General features: G+C 38.8%; 1 protein-coding gene across 2 annotated transcripts in view; it reads left to right on the top strand.

Moving 5' to 3' along the window:
- Positions 1-20,161, top strand: part of BTBD9 (BTB domain containing 9) — a 147,976-nt gene that overhangs the window by 66,540 nt on the left and 61,275 nt on the right. For both annotated transcript variants that reach the window (XM_033144578.1, XM_033144579.1), the window contains exon 7: positions 12,037-12,146. In XM_033144578.1, the coding sequence (XP_033000469.1) occupies positions 12,037-12,146 (110 nt within the window). The remainder of the gene's footprint in view (positions 1-12,036; positions 12,147-20,161) is intronic.

Raw genomic sequence — 20,161 nt, 5'->3', positions numbered from 1 at the left:
TAGGTTATTTTATTTTTGGGGGTATCTCATGGCATTCTGTAAACTTATATCCAGTTTCTATCCACTGCTAAACACATATCTCCTCATGTTATGCTTTCTAAGAATCCCCTTCCAAATATATCCAAAATCAAGTTATGATGCAGTCAGCTGCTTCTGATGAATCATAAAGTTTGATAGTTTAAAATTACTGTGCGGCTTGTCAATTCATGAGTAATAAGACATGAAGGGTTGAGGAAATCAGTGAAAAGTAGCCTCAAGTGATTTTAAACAAAAAGCATCCTGATTTTTAGTCTTAATAGTAAATTTAGCAGCTTCAGTAATTGTTCAGTTTTGTGAGCTGCTAATATTTGCATGGCACAGATGTCCATTGTAGTGAAACAAAGACTGTAGCTTTCCTGAAAGGGGCATATCTGCTTTCTGTATTAGTTTTTTCCAACCCTTTTATAGTAACCCCCCTTCTTTTCCCACCCCTGTTTTGCTATGTAAGTGTTGATTCAGCTGTGTAGGCGGTAAGGATCATGCATTTGACAGATCTGTCAAGAATTAGCATCTTAGGTTGTGCTGAATGACACGATTTCCTTTTCTATTGAAAGACAAATGCAGAATTGCCTTTTAATGCCTGCTCGTCTGTACAAACTGAAGAGTGTTTCTGTGGCAGAAACAGCTTTGTAAGCTAAGGACAGTAATTATCAGAATGGAAATAGTTCTGAATAGTCTGAGGCATGTCAGCTGCGTAGTAATAGCAGCTTTAAAAGTTCAAATGGAAGAAGAAGAAGCTTGGAAACAGTTTGACACACACACACCCGTCCCCTTCAGATTTATTTATCTGTGGCATTAGCCATTTTGTCAAATTACACTTGCTGTTAGTGAGCTAGATAACAAGATAAAATGGTAAGTTGGTGCAACAGAGTATACACATACCAGTTTCCCTTCTTGTCTTTTAAGCATGGCAGTTTTAGTACACTTGTACTGATCCATTATCATTCACAGAGTTAAAGACACATGTTATGGAAACTCTAATCCTGTCTTTTCCAGACTGGTAGCTATGTTAACTTGTTGCTGCAAAAGCAGCAGAGAGTCTTGTCCCACCTTTAATATTAACAAATGCATTATAGAATATGTTTTTGTGGACTAGAGTCTACAGTGGTACCCCGCTAGACGAATGCTTCGCTAGACGAAAAACTCGCTAGACGAAAGCATTCGTCTAGCGGGAGGCTGCCCCGCTAGACGAAAAAGTCTATGGGGCTGCCTCGCAAGACGAAAAAATTTCGTCTTTTTTTTCTTTTTCGTTTTGCGGAGCGCGGCTCCCATTGCCGCTCCGCAAGACGAAAACCCCGCTAGACGAAAATTTTCGCGGGACGAATTATTTTCGTCTAGCGGGGCACCACTGTACTTTATTAGATACATGTACAATCCTCAGTTTGCATCTCTCACTCACAGTCACACACATATGGGTGTCAAGGGAGAAAGTTGGATGGATGCATTTAAGCCCTAATTAAATTGTCACAACTACTTTTTGTATTTCATTGCCATTTAGCTCCAACTTTCAATATACACCCCTTTTATGTACCTGTGTATCTGATGTTCATAGAAGGTTATGCTGTAATAAATTGTTTCATCTTTAAGGTGCCACAAGATTGTCCTGTTCAGAAGAAACACCCTGCTTTGAGTTGTGATATTATGTGGCCTTCATAATGTGGATAACTGTATCTGTGGTACACAGTGTAATGTTAGTTGTTCACATCAAATAAGTCAGCTACACAAACAGAAATAATAGACATTTAAAAGCCTTTCAGTTTATTAGGAAAATGAAAGGTAGCTGCAGTTGTCTATAGAAATAGGTTGCTATAGATACAGGAAATGTTGTGAAAGGAAAATCGCTTCTGAAGTCTGTGTGGCTTCTCATGGGAATAGAATGTGATTTGCCCAGCAGATTTTATTTCTGTCTCCTAAAGCCCCCTCACCTCCCCATTTCCTCGTGGATATGAGAACTAGACTACACAAACAACAGATCAGATGGCAAAACTGTTCACCCTGCTGGGAGAAAGGGATTGCCAGAGCTTTCTCTTTGACAGGTTTGCTTCCTTTGTGCTATGGGGTTCAAAGAAAACATTCAAACATGTGATCACCCAATTTGAAGTGATGAATTCTAGGAATAATTTTCAGAGTTATGGGAGAAGAAATCTGTTAGGTTCCACAATATTCTTTCCTTTTATTGCACTGATGTGCTGCTTGTGTAGAGCAGATCAGTATACTATGGCACCTTTGTCTCTCACAAAGAATGATAAATACTACCCACATTTTCTTCAATTCGGGCTTTAGTTTAAAGCTAAATATGTTTAGTGCCCTTGATGCAAAAGTAAACAGCAACCATAGATATCACTGAAAAGCATAGGGATGGGAGAATTCAAGTGGAATGATCTCAGAGAAGCATACAAGTTTGAGGGGTGCTCCTGTGGTTAATAGATCAGAAAATGCTATGTCTGTACTTAACCAAATCATTGTGTTAAATCCTGAATTGACAATAACCTTTTGTTCAAACAAAAATTGTGATAAATTTGGTAATCCCATGGATTTGTAATAGGCTTGATGAAATTATACTTTCCCTATTTGCGGAGTATAGCATGATCATGCCTTTTAGTCCTGCCTTGGACATGAGCAAACATACAGCCTTGACATTACGTTTGAATGGGAAGTACATGTGAAATCTGATGTGGGTATGCCCAAATCTCATGAATGACTTCTGTGTGTGATCCAGACTGTCTTCAGACCTATGCATGATGGGTTTTATCTTTATAATAGTCTCTTCAAAAGTTCCCCCCACATATGAATTGTAGGACAGGTAAGCTTAGTGTGTAGGTGAGAAGGCGCTCTATGTGGGGCAACCTTGGAAGGTGACTCTGAAACTACCGCTAATCTTGAATGTGGCTGCCAGACTAAACCCTGTATACTTGAAGAAGTGTCTCCACCTCCATCATTCATCCTGGATACTGAGATCCAGCTCTGATGGCCTTCTGGTGGTTCCCTCATTACGATAAGTGGGGTTACAGGGAACTAGGCAGAGGGCCTTCACTGTATTGTCTGGGCCTACTCTGTGGAATTCACTCTCATCAGAAAGGAAATAAACATCTATCTGACTTTTAGAAGACATCTGAAAGCAACCCTGTATAGATAAGTTTTTATTGTTTTATGTTTTACTGTGGTTTTATAATTTGTTGGAAGCTGCCCGTAGTGGCTAGGACAACTCAGTCAGTTGAGCGGCATATATATGTTGTTGTTGTTGTTGTTGTTGTTGTTGTTGTTGTTGTTGTCGTCTCGTGGCTTATATGGTAAAAAATACTCTAAAACTGTAGTTACATGTCAAGAGCATTAAAGAGTAGAAATTTCAGTTCACATTCAGTAATTGCATTTTCTGTCAACATGTCATAAATTATATTTCAAGGATAAACTTTTTTATTTGCTGGGAAAGACTACATTTTTTTTATTTGCAGGAAACTTTATTCTTGCATAGGGATTCAGACCAGAGAAACCCAGATCTAGTTATTGTGCCTTAAGCTCAACCTGCATTCTCCCACACTATATTAAAAAGGCAATAAAGTACCCAAGGGGAGCTTATCATTTCAGAAACTGTAACAGGCAATTAGGATACATCATTGAATTGAAGGCAGAGCTCTGCACTCTACCAGGTAACACAGAAAATTTGGTGGAAGCTTAAGTACCATCTTCCTGCAGCCATCATGAATTCCCTGGAAATCGCCATCATTTATGATGTTCTTTAAAATTGCAGTAGAACAAAGTTTTTCAGTGTAGCTGGTTGATCTGAGGCCTTTGAGTCTGATGGTTAAATAGGACTGCATATTGCTTGAATTTATCATTCAGACATAGCTAGTTTGTCCATTACGAAAATGTTCCTTACACTCAGAATCCATTTGATTTCACTTGGAAGAAGATTAGGTTTTTATTGTCAGGCATTGACTTTTGTTTTTTTGTTTTTGTTTTCCAGTTGGGCTGAGTGAAAAAAACAGACTTTAATTTATAGTCTTGAGTTGAAAATGCAATTCATAAAGCCAGGGTGCTGGAGTAAATTGTTAAGGTTGCAGATCTAATTTTTATAGAATAAATTCCTACCACATGGACGAATACGTGATTAAGGCTGAAAGCTGTGCTCACCCTGAGAGAGAAAATCAAGGGAAGCAAACTGCAGAGAGCTTTTGTTGTAAGAAACGGATGGGTTCGGTTCTTACGATTAGTTCTTTGTTGTGACAGTAGTACAAGTTGTTCAGTGGTAAAATAAGTTGTTGTTGTAGAAATAGTATTTAAATAATCTTAACTGCTGTGAAGATTAACAGAGCAATATATCTATCTGTTAGCTGGTTAGAGAGCTTTATTATAGCTGATCACTAGTGTGAAATATTCTTCAGCTGTTATCATATAATTGTGACTGTACATTTTTCCTTGTTGAACCAGCAAACCACCCAGGGTGCTGAATATTGCTCATTATGAGTGAAATCCAACATCATACAAGCATCATTACTTCTGCTTCTGCACCCTGCAGCTCACTAAAGGTAAAGGTAAAGGTATCCCTGACCATTAGGTGCAGTCGCGAATGACTCTGGGGTTACGCGCTCATCCTGCTCTATAAGCCAAGGGAGACAGCTTTTGTCCGCAGACAGCTTCCGGGTCATGTGGCCAGCATGACTAAGCCGCTTCTGGTGAACCAGAACAGTGCATGGAAATGCCGTTTACCTTCCTGCCAGAGCGACATCTATTTATCTACTTGCACTTTGACGTGCTTTCGAACTGCTAGGTTGGCAGGAGCTGGGACCGAACAACAGGAGCTCACCCTGTTGCAGGGATTCGAACCGCTGACCTTCTGATCGGCAAGCCCTAGGCTCTATGGTTTAGACTACCCTAAAAATCTACTCTAAATGGTTGGGGGACCCTCTAGTGTAGAAGTGGGAAATTGCACAGAGGATGAGAGGTCCTGCTGTATACATTAGAATCAGTTTTGTTTGTTTGCAGACATCATTGGATACCACCCCATTTACCCACTGGAGATGCTGAATTCATCTCAGCCTCTTCAGTGTTGGTGGGTGCACACTTTGCGCCAAGAAACAGATCAGAAGCCTCTGTAACAGTTGAGATGCATACTCCACAAAACATGGCCTGATTCTACACATGCCAATGCGTTCTGCTTGAATTTAAATTTCCTGATAGTCTTCAGAGGCAGCCCACATAAAAATCTCCCAGTAATCCTGTCTAGATGTAACTGGGGGTAACTGTGCCCAGATCCACTCTCCCCTTGTAGGTGGCACTCTCAGGGGAATAGTCATGTGAATAAACAGTCTGGCTGTGTTTTAAAGTTTGTGGGCTAGGCCTGTAGTTTTTAGGGTCTATGGGCAACATTCAATTAAGTTTTACTCAGAGTGCACCCATTGAAATTAATGAACATAACTAAGTTACAGGCTTTAAATGAAGTGGATCAACTCTGAGTAAAATTTAGTTGAATACCATTCTTTCAGTATTGTCCTTATCTTCATTTACATTTTTCAGTTTTTCTCATGACTGAGTATGTGTATAATTAATGACTACAACTGATGAACCTCTAGCTACAACAATTTCTATCACCCTTCGCTGTTGGCCATGCTGGTTAGAATTGTTTGCAGTTGTTGTCCAACAACTTCTGGAGGTTGTCAGTTTGAAGACTTGTGTATGAATTAAAAATATTTATTTAGGTATCCTAATGTAATTCTAGGGATGCGGGTGGTGCTGTGGGTTAAACCACAGAGCCTAGGACTTGCCAATCAGAAGGTCGGTGGTTCGAATCCCCGCGACAGGGTGAGCCCCTGTTGCTCGGTCCCTGCTCCTGCCAACCTAGCAGTTCGAAAGCACAAAGTGCAAGCAGGAAGGTAAATGGTGTTTCCGTGCGCTGCTCTGGTTCACCAGAAGCGGCTTAGTCATGCTGGCCACATGACCTGGAAGCTATACGCCGGCTCCCTCAGCCAGTAAAGCTTTACCCTTTACCCTTTACCTTTAATGTAATTCTAATTCAGCTGTTATAGCTCAGTTGGTAGAGCATGACTCTTAATCATAGGGTCGTGGGTTTGAGCCCACAATGGGCGAAAGACTCCTCTATTGCAGGAGTTGGACTAGATGACCCTTACAGTCCCATTCAACTCTATGATTCTCTCAAAGCAGGGAACCCATATCCATTAGTGTTTGTGGACACATAAATTTGCTGCAGTGCAGAAAAACAATGCAGTACAGATTCATATTCATCCCTGTGCAAAAAAGAGGGACAGGAAAAAGGTGAAATTATATGCTATGCACTCTCATACTGGGCCAAACTGTTGTGCAAGCAAACTTCTAGTGATAGCACTATTGACATGAAACCTAGCTCTGTAAAAACACAGATTTATAGAAAAGAAATCTGTTTGGCAGCTGCCTTATTACTCTCCAAGTAAACAGCAAATGTGATAATTAATTTTGAGTTGCAGATAAGTAAGCATAGCTATTTTGACTCCATGTCTGCAGGTTATGAGATGACAATGCTGAGACAAATGTGTTGATTAAGTAGAGCGTAGCAGCCATGCTGAAGGAACACTGCTGAACCTCTAGGTTTAATACTTAGCAAATCCTGAATTCTTATGAATGTTTATGTGCAAGCAATTTTTATGAGAAATAGGCCTTGTATTTCCTTTGGAGAGGTGTAGCAGGGAATCCTTGTCAGTTCCATTAGTACATGATTTAGCTTATAGTGAAAAAAATATAACACAGTTTTCCAAATAGAAGACTTACAGGGATTCCGAGAAATGTACCAGTGGATCAAATCTGTGCAAAATATTTGTTCTGCTTTGATTTTTCCTTTAGCTTTGACTTAGGAACTGAATAAAGCATACAAGCAGCAATGGATAATATCTGAAATAATTCACATTGGAAATATTCCTTGTTCCCTATTCCATGGCAGACTCTTGACCTGATGAGTTAAGGATTGCTCCTAGCAAGCCTAACAAAGCAGGTTAAGCAGTTCTCCTTCCACTTCTCCTGAGTTTGTTGAGGGATTAAAAACAAGGTAATAATATGTATACATATCAGTACAAACTCTTTAACCTAAAAATGAATACAAGCCCCATACATCATCTTGCAATGTAATCCCATGCATGCTTTAGTTGGAAGTAAATCCCACTTGGTTCAACTAACTTGCTCCCTAGCATGTTTGTTTAGGATTAGAGCATTAGAGTAGGACTCTTAATGGTTCCCTAAGTACTGTATAGGATTGAGTTTGAATATATATGAGATAATGAATAATTTGCTGATGGACAGCAGTGAAGCAAATTAAATGTATTTTGCAAGAAAAGTGCATGTACAATATTAATCATCCTAATCTTCCTTCATTTGAAAAGCAACAGTAGATGTTCACTTGTTACCATTACCATTCCTTCGTAACTCTGAAACACGTGTATGAAAACAAACCCGATTGCTGCAGCATTGTTAAAGGAAGATGACTTAAACTGGAAATCGTAGATAGGTTGCTTTAGTGCTCTTGCCAAAACTTTGATTCTCATCAGAGGTGGACAATCTGTTGTGTATCTGCCATCTTCAGCCCTGTTTAAGGTTTAATTATCTTCCATCTGCTTGAGTTGCTTTGGAGGACCTTAGAGATACTGAAAAATAACCACACTCTTTTTCTAGCAGTTTCCCCCTGAGAGTTTGGATAAAGATGGTTGTCTGCTGTGCCCTTATCAGTTTGGAGGATCGGGCTGACTTTGCATTTTAAAAATGACTTTTAAAGGGAAACATTGGTAGGGGGCAGGGAAAGGCACACATCTAAAATTTTGGCCTTCCGTTCAGATATGCTTTTTATGAAGTGTGACATGAGCTGTCATTGGCCCTGTGCCATGACCTGGAACAGAAGGCTTTAAACCAATTAGGTCTTCTTACACTGTTTCCTATAACCATACAATTGCTGTTAAGCTACTTTATTATTTGTTGTCTGACAGTAATCTTTGTAGACAGTAATTTATCAAATGCTGCCTCTTGGGGCAATGCTGCAGGGTAGAGGAAAGTTTCTCTAGGTTCCTTAATTTCTCAAGCCCACATCTTTTAGATGTTTTAGATCTCACTTAATGGAGCCATACTTCTGAATTACGCAACTGTGTCATGACTATCTAATTAAAATATTCCTATAGCCGGAGGACAGAACTTATTTATCTTTCCTTTGGTCATCACCTAGCTACTTGAGGTATTTTATAAATGACAATATAATAGAGTATAATTACAGGTATTTCTTATTATACTACCTACCAGCAGCCTCATCTCCTACTTCAGTCTCTGTGCGTATGTGTGTGTACCTTCTATTTCACAATTCATTTTAATATGTAAAATGAAACAAGGAACCCATTATTCTGTCGTATATTACTTGTAACAATTAGAAGTTGGATAAGACAGAGGCACATAGATATTGTTATAAATATAGAGTGCACTAATAGTATACAAAATAGGGTTGGGAAACCTTTTAAAACTCAATGGCCACATTCCCTCATGTCCAATCCACTGAGGGTTGCATGATAGTGGTGAGCAGGCCCACCCATGCACACTCTCACTCAAACACTCTGCCCTTTTCTCCTTCTTTCACTGTGTGCTCTCTTTTTTTATACACTTGAGAAGACCATTTCTCAGTGTAGGGAGCAGGAGCCGAGCAGAAATCGCTCCCTGTGTAGACTGCCAGCTTGCTCTGATACCCAAAGACACCAGAAGTAAAACATTAGGACATTCAGAAAGGATCCAAATGGTCCCAACTGTACCCTGCTGTAGCCAAAACACAGGTGGGGACTAGAAGACCACTAGGAAAGTTTGGTTCTTCTCTTTTGGTGGCAGTGATGCTGCCATCAGTAAAATGGGAGTGGGGGCTAATGCGCCATTCTGAAATGCTTGATAGGTTGGATAAAGCCTGCAGGCTGGTGGATCCCTGCAGTGGTGGACCTTGGGGTCTTAAATTTCAGCAACACCAAAATCCCCCCTCCCCTCCATATCTCATGCTCCATTCTAAATAATAGTTGTGGTATCCCCTACTGTGCCCCCGAGGCTCCACACTCACTGCAGCTGAACTGTTTGTGCTCCCCTAAATATGCCTCTTTTGCGTGTCCCTGATCACTGTTGCAAGACCCCACTTACTTTCTCTGTTGTAGTGCCATTGCATGTCATATTCTGAGTTTCAGTTATTCAATATAAAAAAGATACTTTCAAACAACTTGTGAAAGCAACCCTTCTATATAAAGCTGGCTGTAGATTTTGGAGAGCCTTTGGGCAAGACATTCTCTGCCAGACCTCCCTCCTACAGTGAGTCTGCTCCTAACTGCAGCAGGTCTAGGGGGATCTTGTCAGTGGGTCCCTGATGGGCTTTGGCCCACAACAGATGCACAATCAAAACTACATGTTAGACAGCTAGAGGGACTTACATGCTTTTCCACTCTTCTTGCCTCGTATGCTAGCGCTCTGAGCATAAAAAATATTTTTTTCATAGGTAAGTATTCCATAATATAATTTCTCTGCTGCAGCTTGAGGTTGTACAGACAAGGTATAGATCTAGCTCTTCATCTATGGTTTGTAAGAACTGTGCCTGTTCGATTCCTAAAAGAGAAATGACATTGGATTACAATTTATTTAAGACAAAGCAGTGTATTTAAGACAGATGGGTGCCATTGAAATACAGGAGAGTAAACTGGTTTGGATTTGGCGGAAAGTAACCTAATGATAGCCATGTGCATTGCAGAGTTTGAATGTTCTGTCAGGCATGGAGGGTTAATCTTGTATTCCACCTTGAGTAATTTCCCTTTGGAATGGCAGCATAGAAAATTTACTGTAAGAATAATTTATTAATCTGATTTTTTTCTGAATTTGGACTTTGCTTCTTCACAGTTTCCTCGAAGCTCTTGCTGCATTCCTTTGTATCCAAACTGCATATAAAAATGCAATTTTTGACATAATGTGTTTAGTCTTTGGAGCAAAAAAGGAATAATTTCATTGGGAGTTGAAACGGTGCCACAGAAACAAATGGTTCAATCTTCCTCAAGGATAATTAAAACAAAACTGATAAATTAGAGATTCACTGCTTGGAGACCATGGTATATGAATTGTTGAAATAAATGCATGAAATAAACTTGGTGGTAAGCAGAGTTAATGGTTTTTTGTTTTAACCTGAGTAGTGATGACTAAAAGAAAAGGAGCAAAACAAAATCACAGTCAGCTTCACAATGGACACAGGAAGGCCCCAGTGAAAATATAAAGCTGGTGAATTTTGAAAATATTTTTTCCCCATTTTAGTTGCAGTACTTGCTAATTGATGAGAGTAAACTTTTATAAAATAGAGTAGTGTATCTCAAGCTATCTCTCCCTAACGCTCACTTTTAAAATGTTATGGAGTGTAGAAAATGTCCCCAAATACCTACAGAAAACTCAGTAGATAAAAGTGTGGCTGAAAACCTCCTAAATTTCCATCAGAAGATTTCATTTTTAGTTAAGCCAAGGTTTTAAACATTGCTAGCATGACAAACAGCCCTGAAGTTAAAAGTTATATCATCTTTAATGGAGGATTATGTGGAAGAACTGGAATATTGCTCTTAACATGTCACATTTGATGAATAGAAACTTGTTAATTTAATAATGCTTCTTCTTTCACTTTGGATGACAGGAAATTCTATTCAAATGATTTTTGTTAGTTATCTTTTCCAGCTCAGCAGAGATGGCATGTTGTAGTCCACTTGGGATTTTCCAGAACTTTTATTAGTAGCTTCAGCTGTTCATTAACCTCTGAACTCTCCTCTCTCTTTAGAGAATGAGGGGAACAGATTGATTCAAGGTTAATGCTTGTTTATAGAAGGTGATGTCTCAGAGGTAATACAAAGGGTGAATAGGCCACTGTTAGCAAGAAGTGTTCCATCTGACTTTGCCCGAAGTATTAAGAATTGCAAGCTGTGCAGCCAGGAGTGAAGTTCACAGGTATCTTTGTTAAACAAACAAACAAACAAAAAATGCTCAAATAACTTTAAGTAAGAGTTTAACAGCAAGGGCTGGGATCCAAAGGATCATGTATGTATTTTCTAACATATTCCAGCCTGCACTTTTCCTGCACACTATACAATTTGCCCCTGAAGCTTGGGAGCCCTTCACCACCACCACCACCACCAAAGCAAGATACAATGTGACACAAATATTTCTAGTTGAGGTTGGGTGGGGTGGCAGCAGTCCCTCCCTGTGTGAGCAAGAGAGTTTTCTACTCATACATGGAACTGGATTCAAACCATAGAAGCCACTGTGTGTTTCGAGTGATAATGTGGAATGTGAATAAGGGCATGGCAAAAGACAGAGGTTCATTTTTGCAGGTGAGGAGGATTGATTTATTGAGTTTGTCTTTGATGTATAAAACCTTTCATTATGATGAAAACCTACTGAATAATATGTCTTCAGTTAAAAATGGAAGCCTGGGTTTTGTAGGGGTTTTTGTAGTTTTGAAGTGTGGATGTATAATGGACATGTTAATAGTGTTGAATTAAATAGCCTTCAGATTTTGTTTGCTTGGAAATCAAATGCAATCATGGTGGGGGTTTTTTTTAAAAAAAGAATAAGCCTGCTAATTTTATTGAGGTTGCATGCAAAAAAAACAAAAGAGGCTCCAGCTACTGCTCCCCCTAACCACTCATTTATATATCTGCTAATACCACTTTAGTGCAGGTACTAGATACAATGTGTGACAAGTCTTTGGTCTGCCATCATTGTGCTTGCTACTGTCAGGCGACTCTGGGGGTGGGCGGTTAGACTGCTTTCCACTTGGTGGGATATTTTCTACCCCAAATCTATTTTTTTCAGCAAACCTCTGGGGATTGAGGATTGCATTGGGCCCCAAATAAGGTGCCTTCACCCAGAGGAGATAATTAAAACTGATCCTTAACATAGTTACTTCTAGCATAATTGTTATTCCAAGGTGTGACATAGACTTTCCACATTTTCTTAACTTCTGCATTATTCCTTCCCTTGTAGGTACATCAGAATAGTTGGAACACACAACACAGTGAACAAAGTTTTCCATATTGTGGCTTTTGAATGCATGTTCACCAACAAAACCTTCACTCTTGAGAAAGGCCTGATAGGTGAGTGATATGACAGAGCAAATAATGCAAATATTAGCTATGAAAGCAGAATATAAATTTATGCCAGCTCTTCAACACATTATAGTGTGTTAATAGCAGTGCTGTGTGTCTACTGGAGTGTTCAAGTATATGCCACCATTTAATTGCAGTTCCCATTATGAAAAAAGATCATATAACCATAGTAATGTTGGTGTGTAAAAATGTACGTGACTCCATAGTCTAAATGTCTAATGCCTTCAGTGTGCAGGACTTTGCCAGTGTCTGCTTTCACATTTCCTATATCTGTATGATATTATGACACACCATAGCCTCATTCAGGTGTTTGCTTTCTTTGTAAAAGAAATACATCAGTGGGGAGGGGACTATGGATGATCACAGTAGCTTCATGTACGAAGAGTACATGACACACACACACCACACACACACACACACACACACACACTTTGATTTAAACAAGGTCTTGGATAGCTCAGTTGGTTAGAGCATGGTTCAATTCATGATAATGCCAAGGTTGCAGGTTTGATCCCCGTATGTGACAGCTGCAGATTCCTGCAGTGCAAGGGGTTGGACTTGATGTCCCTCAGGATCCCTTCCAACTCTACAATTCTATGTAACTATATTGTGGTAGGTAGTAATTGCCAAAAGGGCATATGTAGACTTCCTAGGCTGCTTTGTGACATCATTCTGGAAGATTAGAATTTGTGGTGCTTTGCTGGCTCAATAATCATTGCTCCTCATCATAAATAATTATTTGCTGATGTAACAGATATCAATTGAGACTCTCAGATAAATCAGATTCTTAATCATAATTTCTTTTAAAGGTTGTCCAGTGCTGTTAAAGACCCTTAGTTTCTAATAGCAGCCCTGGACTGGCTTTCTGTGTTTGCTGACTTGAATGAGAGCAATCACGTTCAGTGCACAATAACTGTTTCGTTTATAGGTGCAAAATCCTGATATTGCAAAACCTCTGCAGCTTAAGGTTGTAAAGTCTTAAATGTTTCTTTTATAGCAAACATTAAATGGTGAGATACCCTTTCAAAAGCAGTGTTGGATTTTGTTAAGAATAACAATATATTAAAACTGTGCCATTATCTATGGGGAAAACTCAGCATTTAAATGCCATGTAGCCATGTCTAAAATATATTTGAATTCCGCCCTGATGATTATCAGAGTAACTTCCTTTTTTATTGACTAATAAATAGTGTATAAAAATGTGAGTTGGTTTTAAGTACCTTGCTTCAAGGTATTCTTCAAGCATTCTGTGGGCTTTAACAATTGTTTTAGCTTCTTGAAACTTCAGCTTCTTTATTAACACAGGAAAATATCAAATATTTGTTTGACCACCATTGATTGAGGGAGATGGGACTTCTCACGTTTGTGTTCAGCTGTGTGCTATGGGACTTGGAGATACTGAACATGTCTCTATTCCAAATATAAAAGCCTGCTTAGATCAGACCAGTGGGCCATCTAGTCCAGCATTCTGTTCTTAAAATGGCCAACCAGATGATGGTTATGATTAATTAAAATTCTATACCACCCTTCATCCAAAGATCACAGGGTGGTTTACAATGTAAAACACCAAAATCCATAACATAATCAGGGGCGTAGCAAGGTAAATTGGTATCCGGGGGCAAAAACTTTTTTGTCACCCCCCGCCCAGAGGTGTGGGAAGGTCAGGTGGTACCCGGTGCGGAATTTTTTTTGTCACCACCCCCATTGATCCCCCCCCCCGCAAAAGTGGTTTTACATTATTTCATATTTTCTTACAAAGGAATAATAACAAGTAATAATAATAATAAACTTTTATTTATATCCCATCCTCCCCGGCTGAAGTCGGGCTCAGGGTGGCTAACATCAGATACATAACATTAGTATAAAATCAAACAATAATTAAATTACCTCCCAAAAACATCTCAAAATCAAATTAAAGTCTAATTAGATGGCTTTCCACAGGGTTAGGGTTGGGAACAGTAAGTGCTCCACTGAACTGAAATTTCAGCCTTCACGACATAGGAAAACAGCCAAGTAAACAGCTATTTTGGTGGAGCAGGGTCAAGATATTAACTGATATGCATGAAATTTCATATATGGCTATATAATCCCTAGTATAGTATGATTTAGCTTGGACACTGATGTCCAGCTCCAAGGGCCTTCTGGCAGTTTCCTCACTGCTAAAAGTGAAGTTACAGGGAACCAGGCATTATTTTTACTTGTTAGTATTGTTAATTATATTATCCCTGGTGATCTTGTCAGAACTAGCTTTCTGGTGCATTCTTAGTTGATATCCATCTTCCCTCCACAAGAAAACAGCATGTGTTTCATTAGTGGCAAACTTCCTCCAATCCCAGTCTTTTTCACCTAGAGTACCGTATTTTCCAGCGTATAAGACGACTGGGCATATAAGACGACCCCCAACTTTTCCAGTTAAAATATAGAGTTTGAGATATACTCGACTGCAGATTCTCCACCTGGCGTATAAGACGACCCCCAACTTTTGAGAAGATTTTCTTGGATTAAAAAGTAGTCTTATACGCCAGAATATACAGTATATGTATCGCTGTGAGAATGTGATTTCAGGGAATAAAGAGAACTTTAGCCTATTGTGGCAGAATTCTAACCCTTGAAGATGGAGGGAAGACAACAACTCTGAAGGCAGCTGCTGCTTAGTACTTAGCAGTAGTAAGGGAACTGTATGCAGCTTCCAGTAGTCAAAATAACCCCACATGGCTTAGACCCTTTGCTTACCCACCAACTTGTGACAAAATGACATTGGAACTGAAGTTTAAAATTCTTTGCATGTGTGCACACATATGGTAGAACAAAACCAGTTAATAAAAACAGTTAATATATGCAGATTATATTACAAATTCCCCGAAGCAGAACTTAAAGAAATAACAAAAGAATATGCTAATTTATTTTTTTGTTTAAACCATTAGGATATATGAAAGAAAGTAGAAATTCTAAAAGTAATTGGGTTACAGTAAATAGGGGCAAAATGGGGAGGGGGGAAGAAATAAACACAATAGTAGTATTTTACATCTGTATAGTAATATATACAAGCAGCCTATGTTGCATCTTGTATTGTGAGTGGCTTTGGTAAACCTGGGCACCCAAGTATGTCATAGTTTTATATCTGTTTAGATTTTTGTTCTATTAAAGAAAAGTTAAGTCTAAAATAGGAATAAGTGTACTAAGATATGACCAGAATAACTGGGTCCAGAACTATAACATCAAGAGATAATGGCAGATATATTGCTGTCCCACAATTACGTTAAAGATGGCAATGGGTAAAGCAGAATAATGAGTTTATATTAATAATGTGCTAAGGAAATGTACCCTGACCCCCCTCGGCAGAGCATGGTAATCACATAGTAGGCTATGTAAATGATTATTAAAAAGTTAGGTCATATCCATACCACAGCTTTTATAAGTTACTCCCTCTCCTCTGATTTCTGAGGATGAGTAGTGCTGTAGTCCTGTGGACAGCTCTTTCAACCCTTTCACAAATAATCAAAATACTATAACCTTTGATGTCTTGTTAAAATCTGCTTGTTTATACATATATACAAGTTGAGCAGAAGAGAGCGGACAGATATCCAGAAGACAGCACAGGGTTTTAAGACAGTACCAGTTCGCAACAGCATTCCCTCAACCCAACTGCGTTGTCTCAGGTCAACTGCAGAAGTACAGTTGATCTCTTTTGTAGACTGTGCTCAAAATTGTTAAGCTTATTTTGTTCAGCCCCTGCTTAACCATTTGTGGGGCATCACAAATGACATTGGTAAGCACCTCTGGATACCAATGCAGCCAAAGTCCAAGAGAGAGATGGCCATTTTGTATCTCCAAAAAGTATGCTTATAAAATTAGCGCCTTTCTTATTAAGAAACCAAATAAATATTGGTTTGCTCATCAGCAATGCTTAGCCTTTTTAGAATGTCAATTGTTTAAATTTCACTCTGAATGCCACCTATGATAGAGAATGAATCTGTTATTCAGCTAATTCTTCAAACAAACCCGGTCAGTGAAAGACTTCACAGGCTACATTATTTAATCTCTCTTTTTTAGTCATTTTCAGTTGGATCAAGTAACTGTACATATATATGGGGATCATTTGTCAGATGTATTATATTACCTTGCCATAGCATCTACATAATGGTCATTCCTGTATACTGAAGATTAGAAGCTGGGCAAACAAGTAATAAAAATGAAGGATTGATAATAGCAATTTTATGTTGCTGCGCCTTACATGCAATGTTATCAAGACAAGTCATTACCTGCCATTTTCTGACATTTACCAAATAATACAGTGACACGCCACTATAAGCCTTGTCTAAGAATTGCTGTTCAGCATTTAACTCATTATTCAAAGGTGAACAGGCAAACATATATGGTTCATCTACGACAAACCCTGTGCATAAATCCTAACAGTTGGCAGACATTATGGGTTATATGTGACTACTGCTATAAACAGCACCCCTAAATAAACAGAGTGGTTAGTTCACACAAACTATGTTGAACCATAGTTAATGATATACTGTGGTTACACCTTTCTAGTCTGTTCTTCTCTTCCTTGTTAGCATGTGGAATAAACAAAGCACAATCTCTGGCATAGTATTTAATCTGAACCAGGAATTATGGTTTGTTTCACTTCCAACAAACCATAATCTGTAACCACAATTTGTTGCCTTATGAATCGTGGTTGTTGGAGCAAAACAAGCCAATATCCCTGGTTCAGTCATAACACTATGTCAAGGATTGCAGTTTGTTTCCTCCATATGCTAGCAAGGAGAAAACAAAGACCCTAGAAAAACATTGTTCACAGTAAACCATTAGGTATAGTTTACCATGATGTCTGAGTTGGGCCACTAACTGAGTTGATACTGGAAACAGTATTTTTAAACTACAGTATGCAGAAGTCCTCTCAATAGTGTGTTCAGAGCAGATAAATGCGACCTCATTGTAGTAATGAGCCAAATTAGACTACTTTGGGTTATGGTGACATACGCATTCAAGTCTTATTTTTAATATTAAATTAAGCGACACTACTGAATAAATAGTATATGAAATACTCCGCAATGTAGTGTTAGAGCTAAGGGTATAATTTTCTTCGTTGTTTGCAACTGGGTACTTTTGTTCAACAGTCACACATAAAGAATGCATTAGATGAGTCACTTGTGCAGAATGGCATAAATATTGTATTTAATATGAAGTTAGAATGCTGAAGAAAACAAAAACAATATGATTATATTGATGCTTTAATGACATGCAGCAAGAGACTTATTTACAAATCTGAGTCTGAGGTGTAGTTTTATAATTCAAATCAAAATAAAAAAAATTCTTAGCAAGCTACTGTATATTCTGGAGTATAAGGCTACTTTTTAATCCAGGAAAATCTTCTGAAAAGTCGGGGGTCGTCTTATACACCGGGTGGAGAATCTGCGGTTGAGTATATCTCAAACTCTATATTTTAACTGGAAAAGTTGGGGGTCGTCTTATACGCCCAGTCGTCTTATATGCCGGAAAATACAGTAGATACTTGTTCACAGTTCTGATGCTGAGCATCAGAAACTCATGACATTTGGGGTACTGCTGCTGCTGAAACAACATAGCCCAGTCTCAAAATTTCCCTTTATTTGTGAATTCTCTGAAGGCAGAGCTTAATTTGAATCAGATGAGAGACTTCAAATCACTATTCAGTATCAGGGCTCAACTCTTGGAGATATGAAAAAGAGTGGTTTTCAGCATATTCAGAGTGTGTTATGTAATGGCAGAATATTTGTAAATCACCAGCCCCACGTCTGGTAATAAACAAGGAATGTGTTTTCAACACTAAAGATTTTAATATGCAGTGACGTTTGAGATTTTCTGAGAAGCAGAATGTCAATCCCTAAAATAAAACATTTGAGCCTTATAATAGGCATTTTACATATCAAACATTGTGTGGGAACAAAATAAAAAATTCTTTCCAGTAGCACCTTAGAGACCAACTGAGTTTGTTCTTGGTATGAGCTTTCGTGTGCATGCACACTTCTTCAGATACACTGAAACAGAAGTCGAAGTAAGGGAAGTAAGGGAATTGTGTGGGAAGTAAGGGAAAACCGAGTGCACACAAGGGGAAACATTGCTCTGTTTGGTTGCAGTCTTTCTGTCTCCTTTCCTCTGAAATGGCTTCTGATTTTTTCACCAGCCATGCCTGGCAGTGGACAGATATGTGGGCAGCTGGCTTGGGGTAAGCGGATGAGCACTTTTTGTGCCTAGGAGTCTACCTTTTCATTCTTATCAGTACTGTGAAGCCTAGTGACAGGGTACTTCTTCAATTATCTAGGAAGTTCCATAGGAAGGTCCATAGGTAGTTGTGCCACTTACTTCTCAGACATAAAAAAGAAACAGAGGAACAGGGTATCATGTTGTACAGCAGCCTGAGCAATATTACTTTTAAGGATTGCCTTACATGCCTACTCAACCATCTTTGATCTGCAGAACTGGTACTTTCACAAGCGCCATATAATGTATTTTCTGCATCTGCTTGATGCAGCCACACAGAAAGATTTGTATGCTTTGGGAACTCCCAGGTATTATTGCTATACTGTTTTAGATGCCTGCTAAACACTTTTTTTTAAAGGAAGCCTATCCAGACACGTAATTATTATCTGTTTATTATTGATCATTGTTTTATATTGTTCCATATCTCTCTAAATAAATATATTACTATACGTCTGCTGCCATAGTCTTCCACTTGTATCATTGGAGAATTAGACTGGTATATTTTACTTGCCCGAGTGTGAGTGTCCCCTACAGTACTAATTATTGTAGTGCAAGAAGGCATGTTGTGCCTAGAGATGGTGTCCAGGAACCTTTTCCAAAGATTGGTCAATGAAAACATCAGCTGTGCTTCACCACCGTCTCACAGCTGTCCAGTTTGTGTTAGTGAAAAAAGAGATGGGGTGCTGCTCATAAATTACCTTCTAGAATTCTGTGTTACTGGTGGCCCTTCTGCTGAACCAAAATAGGAAGTCCTATAGAAGCACAAAGGTTCAGTAAGTTTCTTATGCTGCCTTGAGGGCTTGGTTGTTGGAACCATTTCTTAGCAACGTTCTCCCCCCCCCCCCCTTATATACAGAACTGTGTGCATCTCTATCTTTCCAGGTTGCTTTAAGTTTATTGTCCCACCTTTGTACTACTTCATAACACTCCAAGGGACAAAACAGTGAGTAATGGGTGCAGAGCAGGCGATGGAGATAAAAAATTGGATGTCCTTGGTTATCCTCTAGGGAATGCTTCCCTGAACGATGAATCACTGTACCCTTATTTGTGCATCCTCTTGTGCCTTAGGAGAAATTGTTTAAAATGTCGGGTAAGGGAGAAGATGAATAAATAATCATTCATTTGTCTTTTGCTCAGTGGCAGTTATTATAAAAATCATTTAAACATCTAGCAAAGGGGAAAAGTCAAATCAATTTCTTAGTGGTACACCTTGCTGTTGTGAAATATTACTGTGCCTTTCACTTAGTGAGGCATCCAGAAGGTGTTTTTCCCTTGTCCAGTTTAATGTCTTTTCTACATGAAAGCCATTGCCACCCTGTTATTTCTTTCCCCTTTAAAGGTTAGCTGTCTTTTAAATTTGCACAGGTTTTCCTAGCAACAGCTGTCGGCTTTTCAGTAAGCATACCCTTAGGAAATTATGAAAATTTTAAGACCATCTAAATAGTGCTGGGACTTCTCTTCTACAGTGAATATGTGATACATGGCCAGTTTTATTTACCGCTATACATTTTTTCTCTGGATCTACAGACCTGTCTTCCTAGTTCATATTTGATTTCTTCTTTCCAGACCAGTAGCAAAAGCTGATCTCAGAGGCCTTTAAAGCAGCTGTAACTATTGAAAGAAGGTTTGTCACTGAGTAGTTCATTAATTTCTACTTGTACATTATCAGATTCGAAACCTTCATACTCATAAATAGTAACACTGGACATTTATATTGTTTAATTCCAATATTCAAGGTACTTTACATTTTC

The sequence above is a fragment of the Lacerta agilis genome, chromosome 3, assembly GCF_009819535.1.
Source record: "Lacerta agilis isolate rLacAgi1 chromosome 3, rLacAgi1.pri, whole genome shotgun sequence".
In the NCBI taxonomy this organism is placed as follows: domain Eukaryota; kingdom Metazoa; phylum Chordata; class Lepidosauria; order Squamata; family Lacertidae; genus Lacerta; species Lacerta agilis.
Note: the sequence above shows the minus strand (reverse complement) of the source record. Positions and strands in the feature narration are given on the sequence as shown.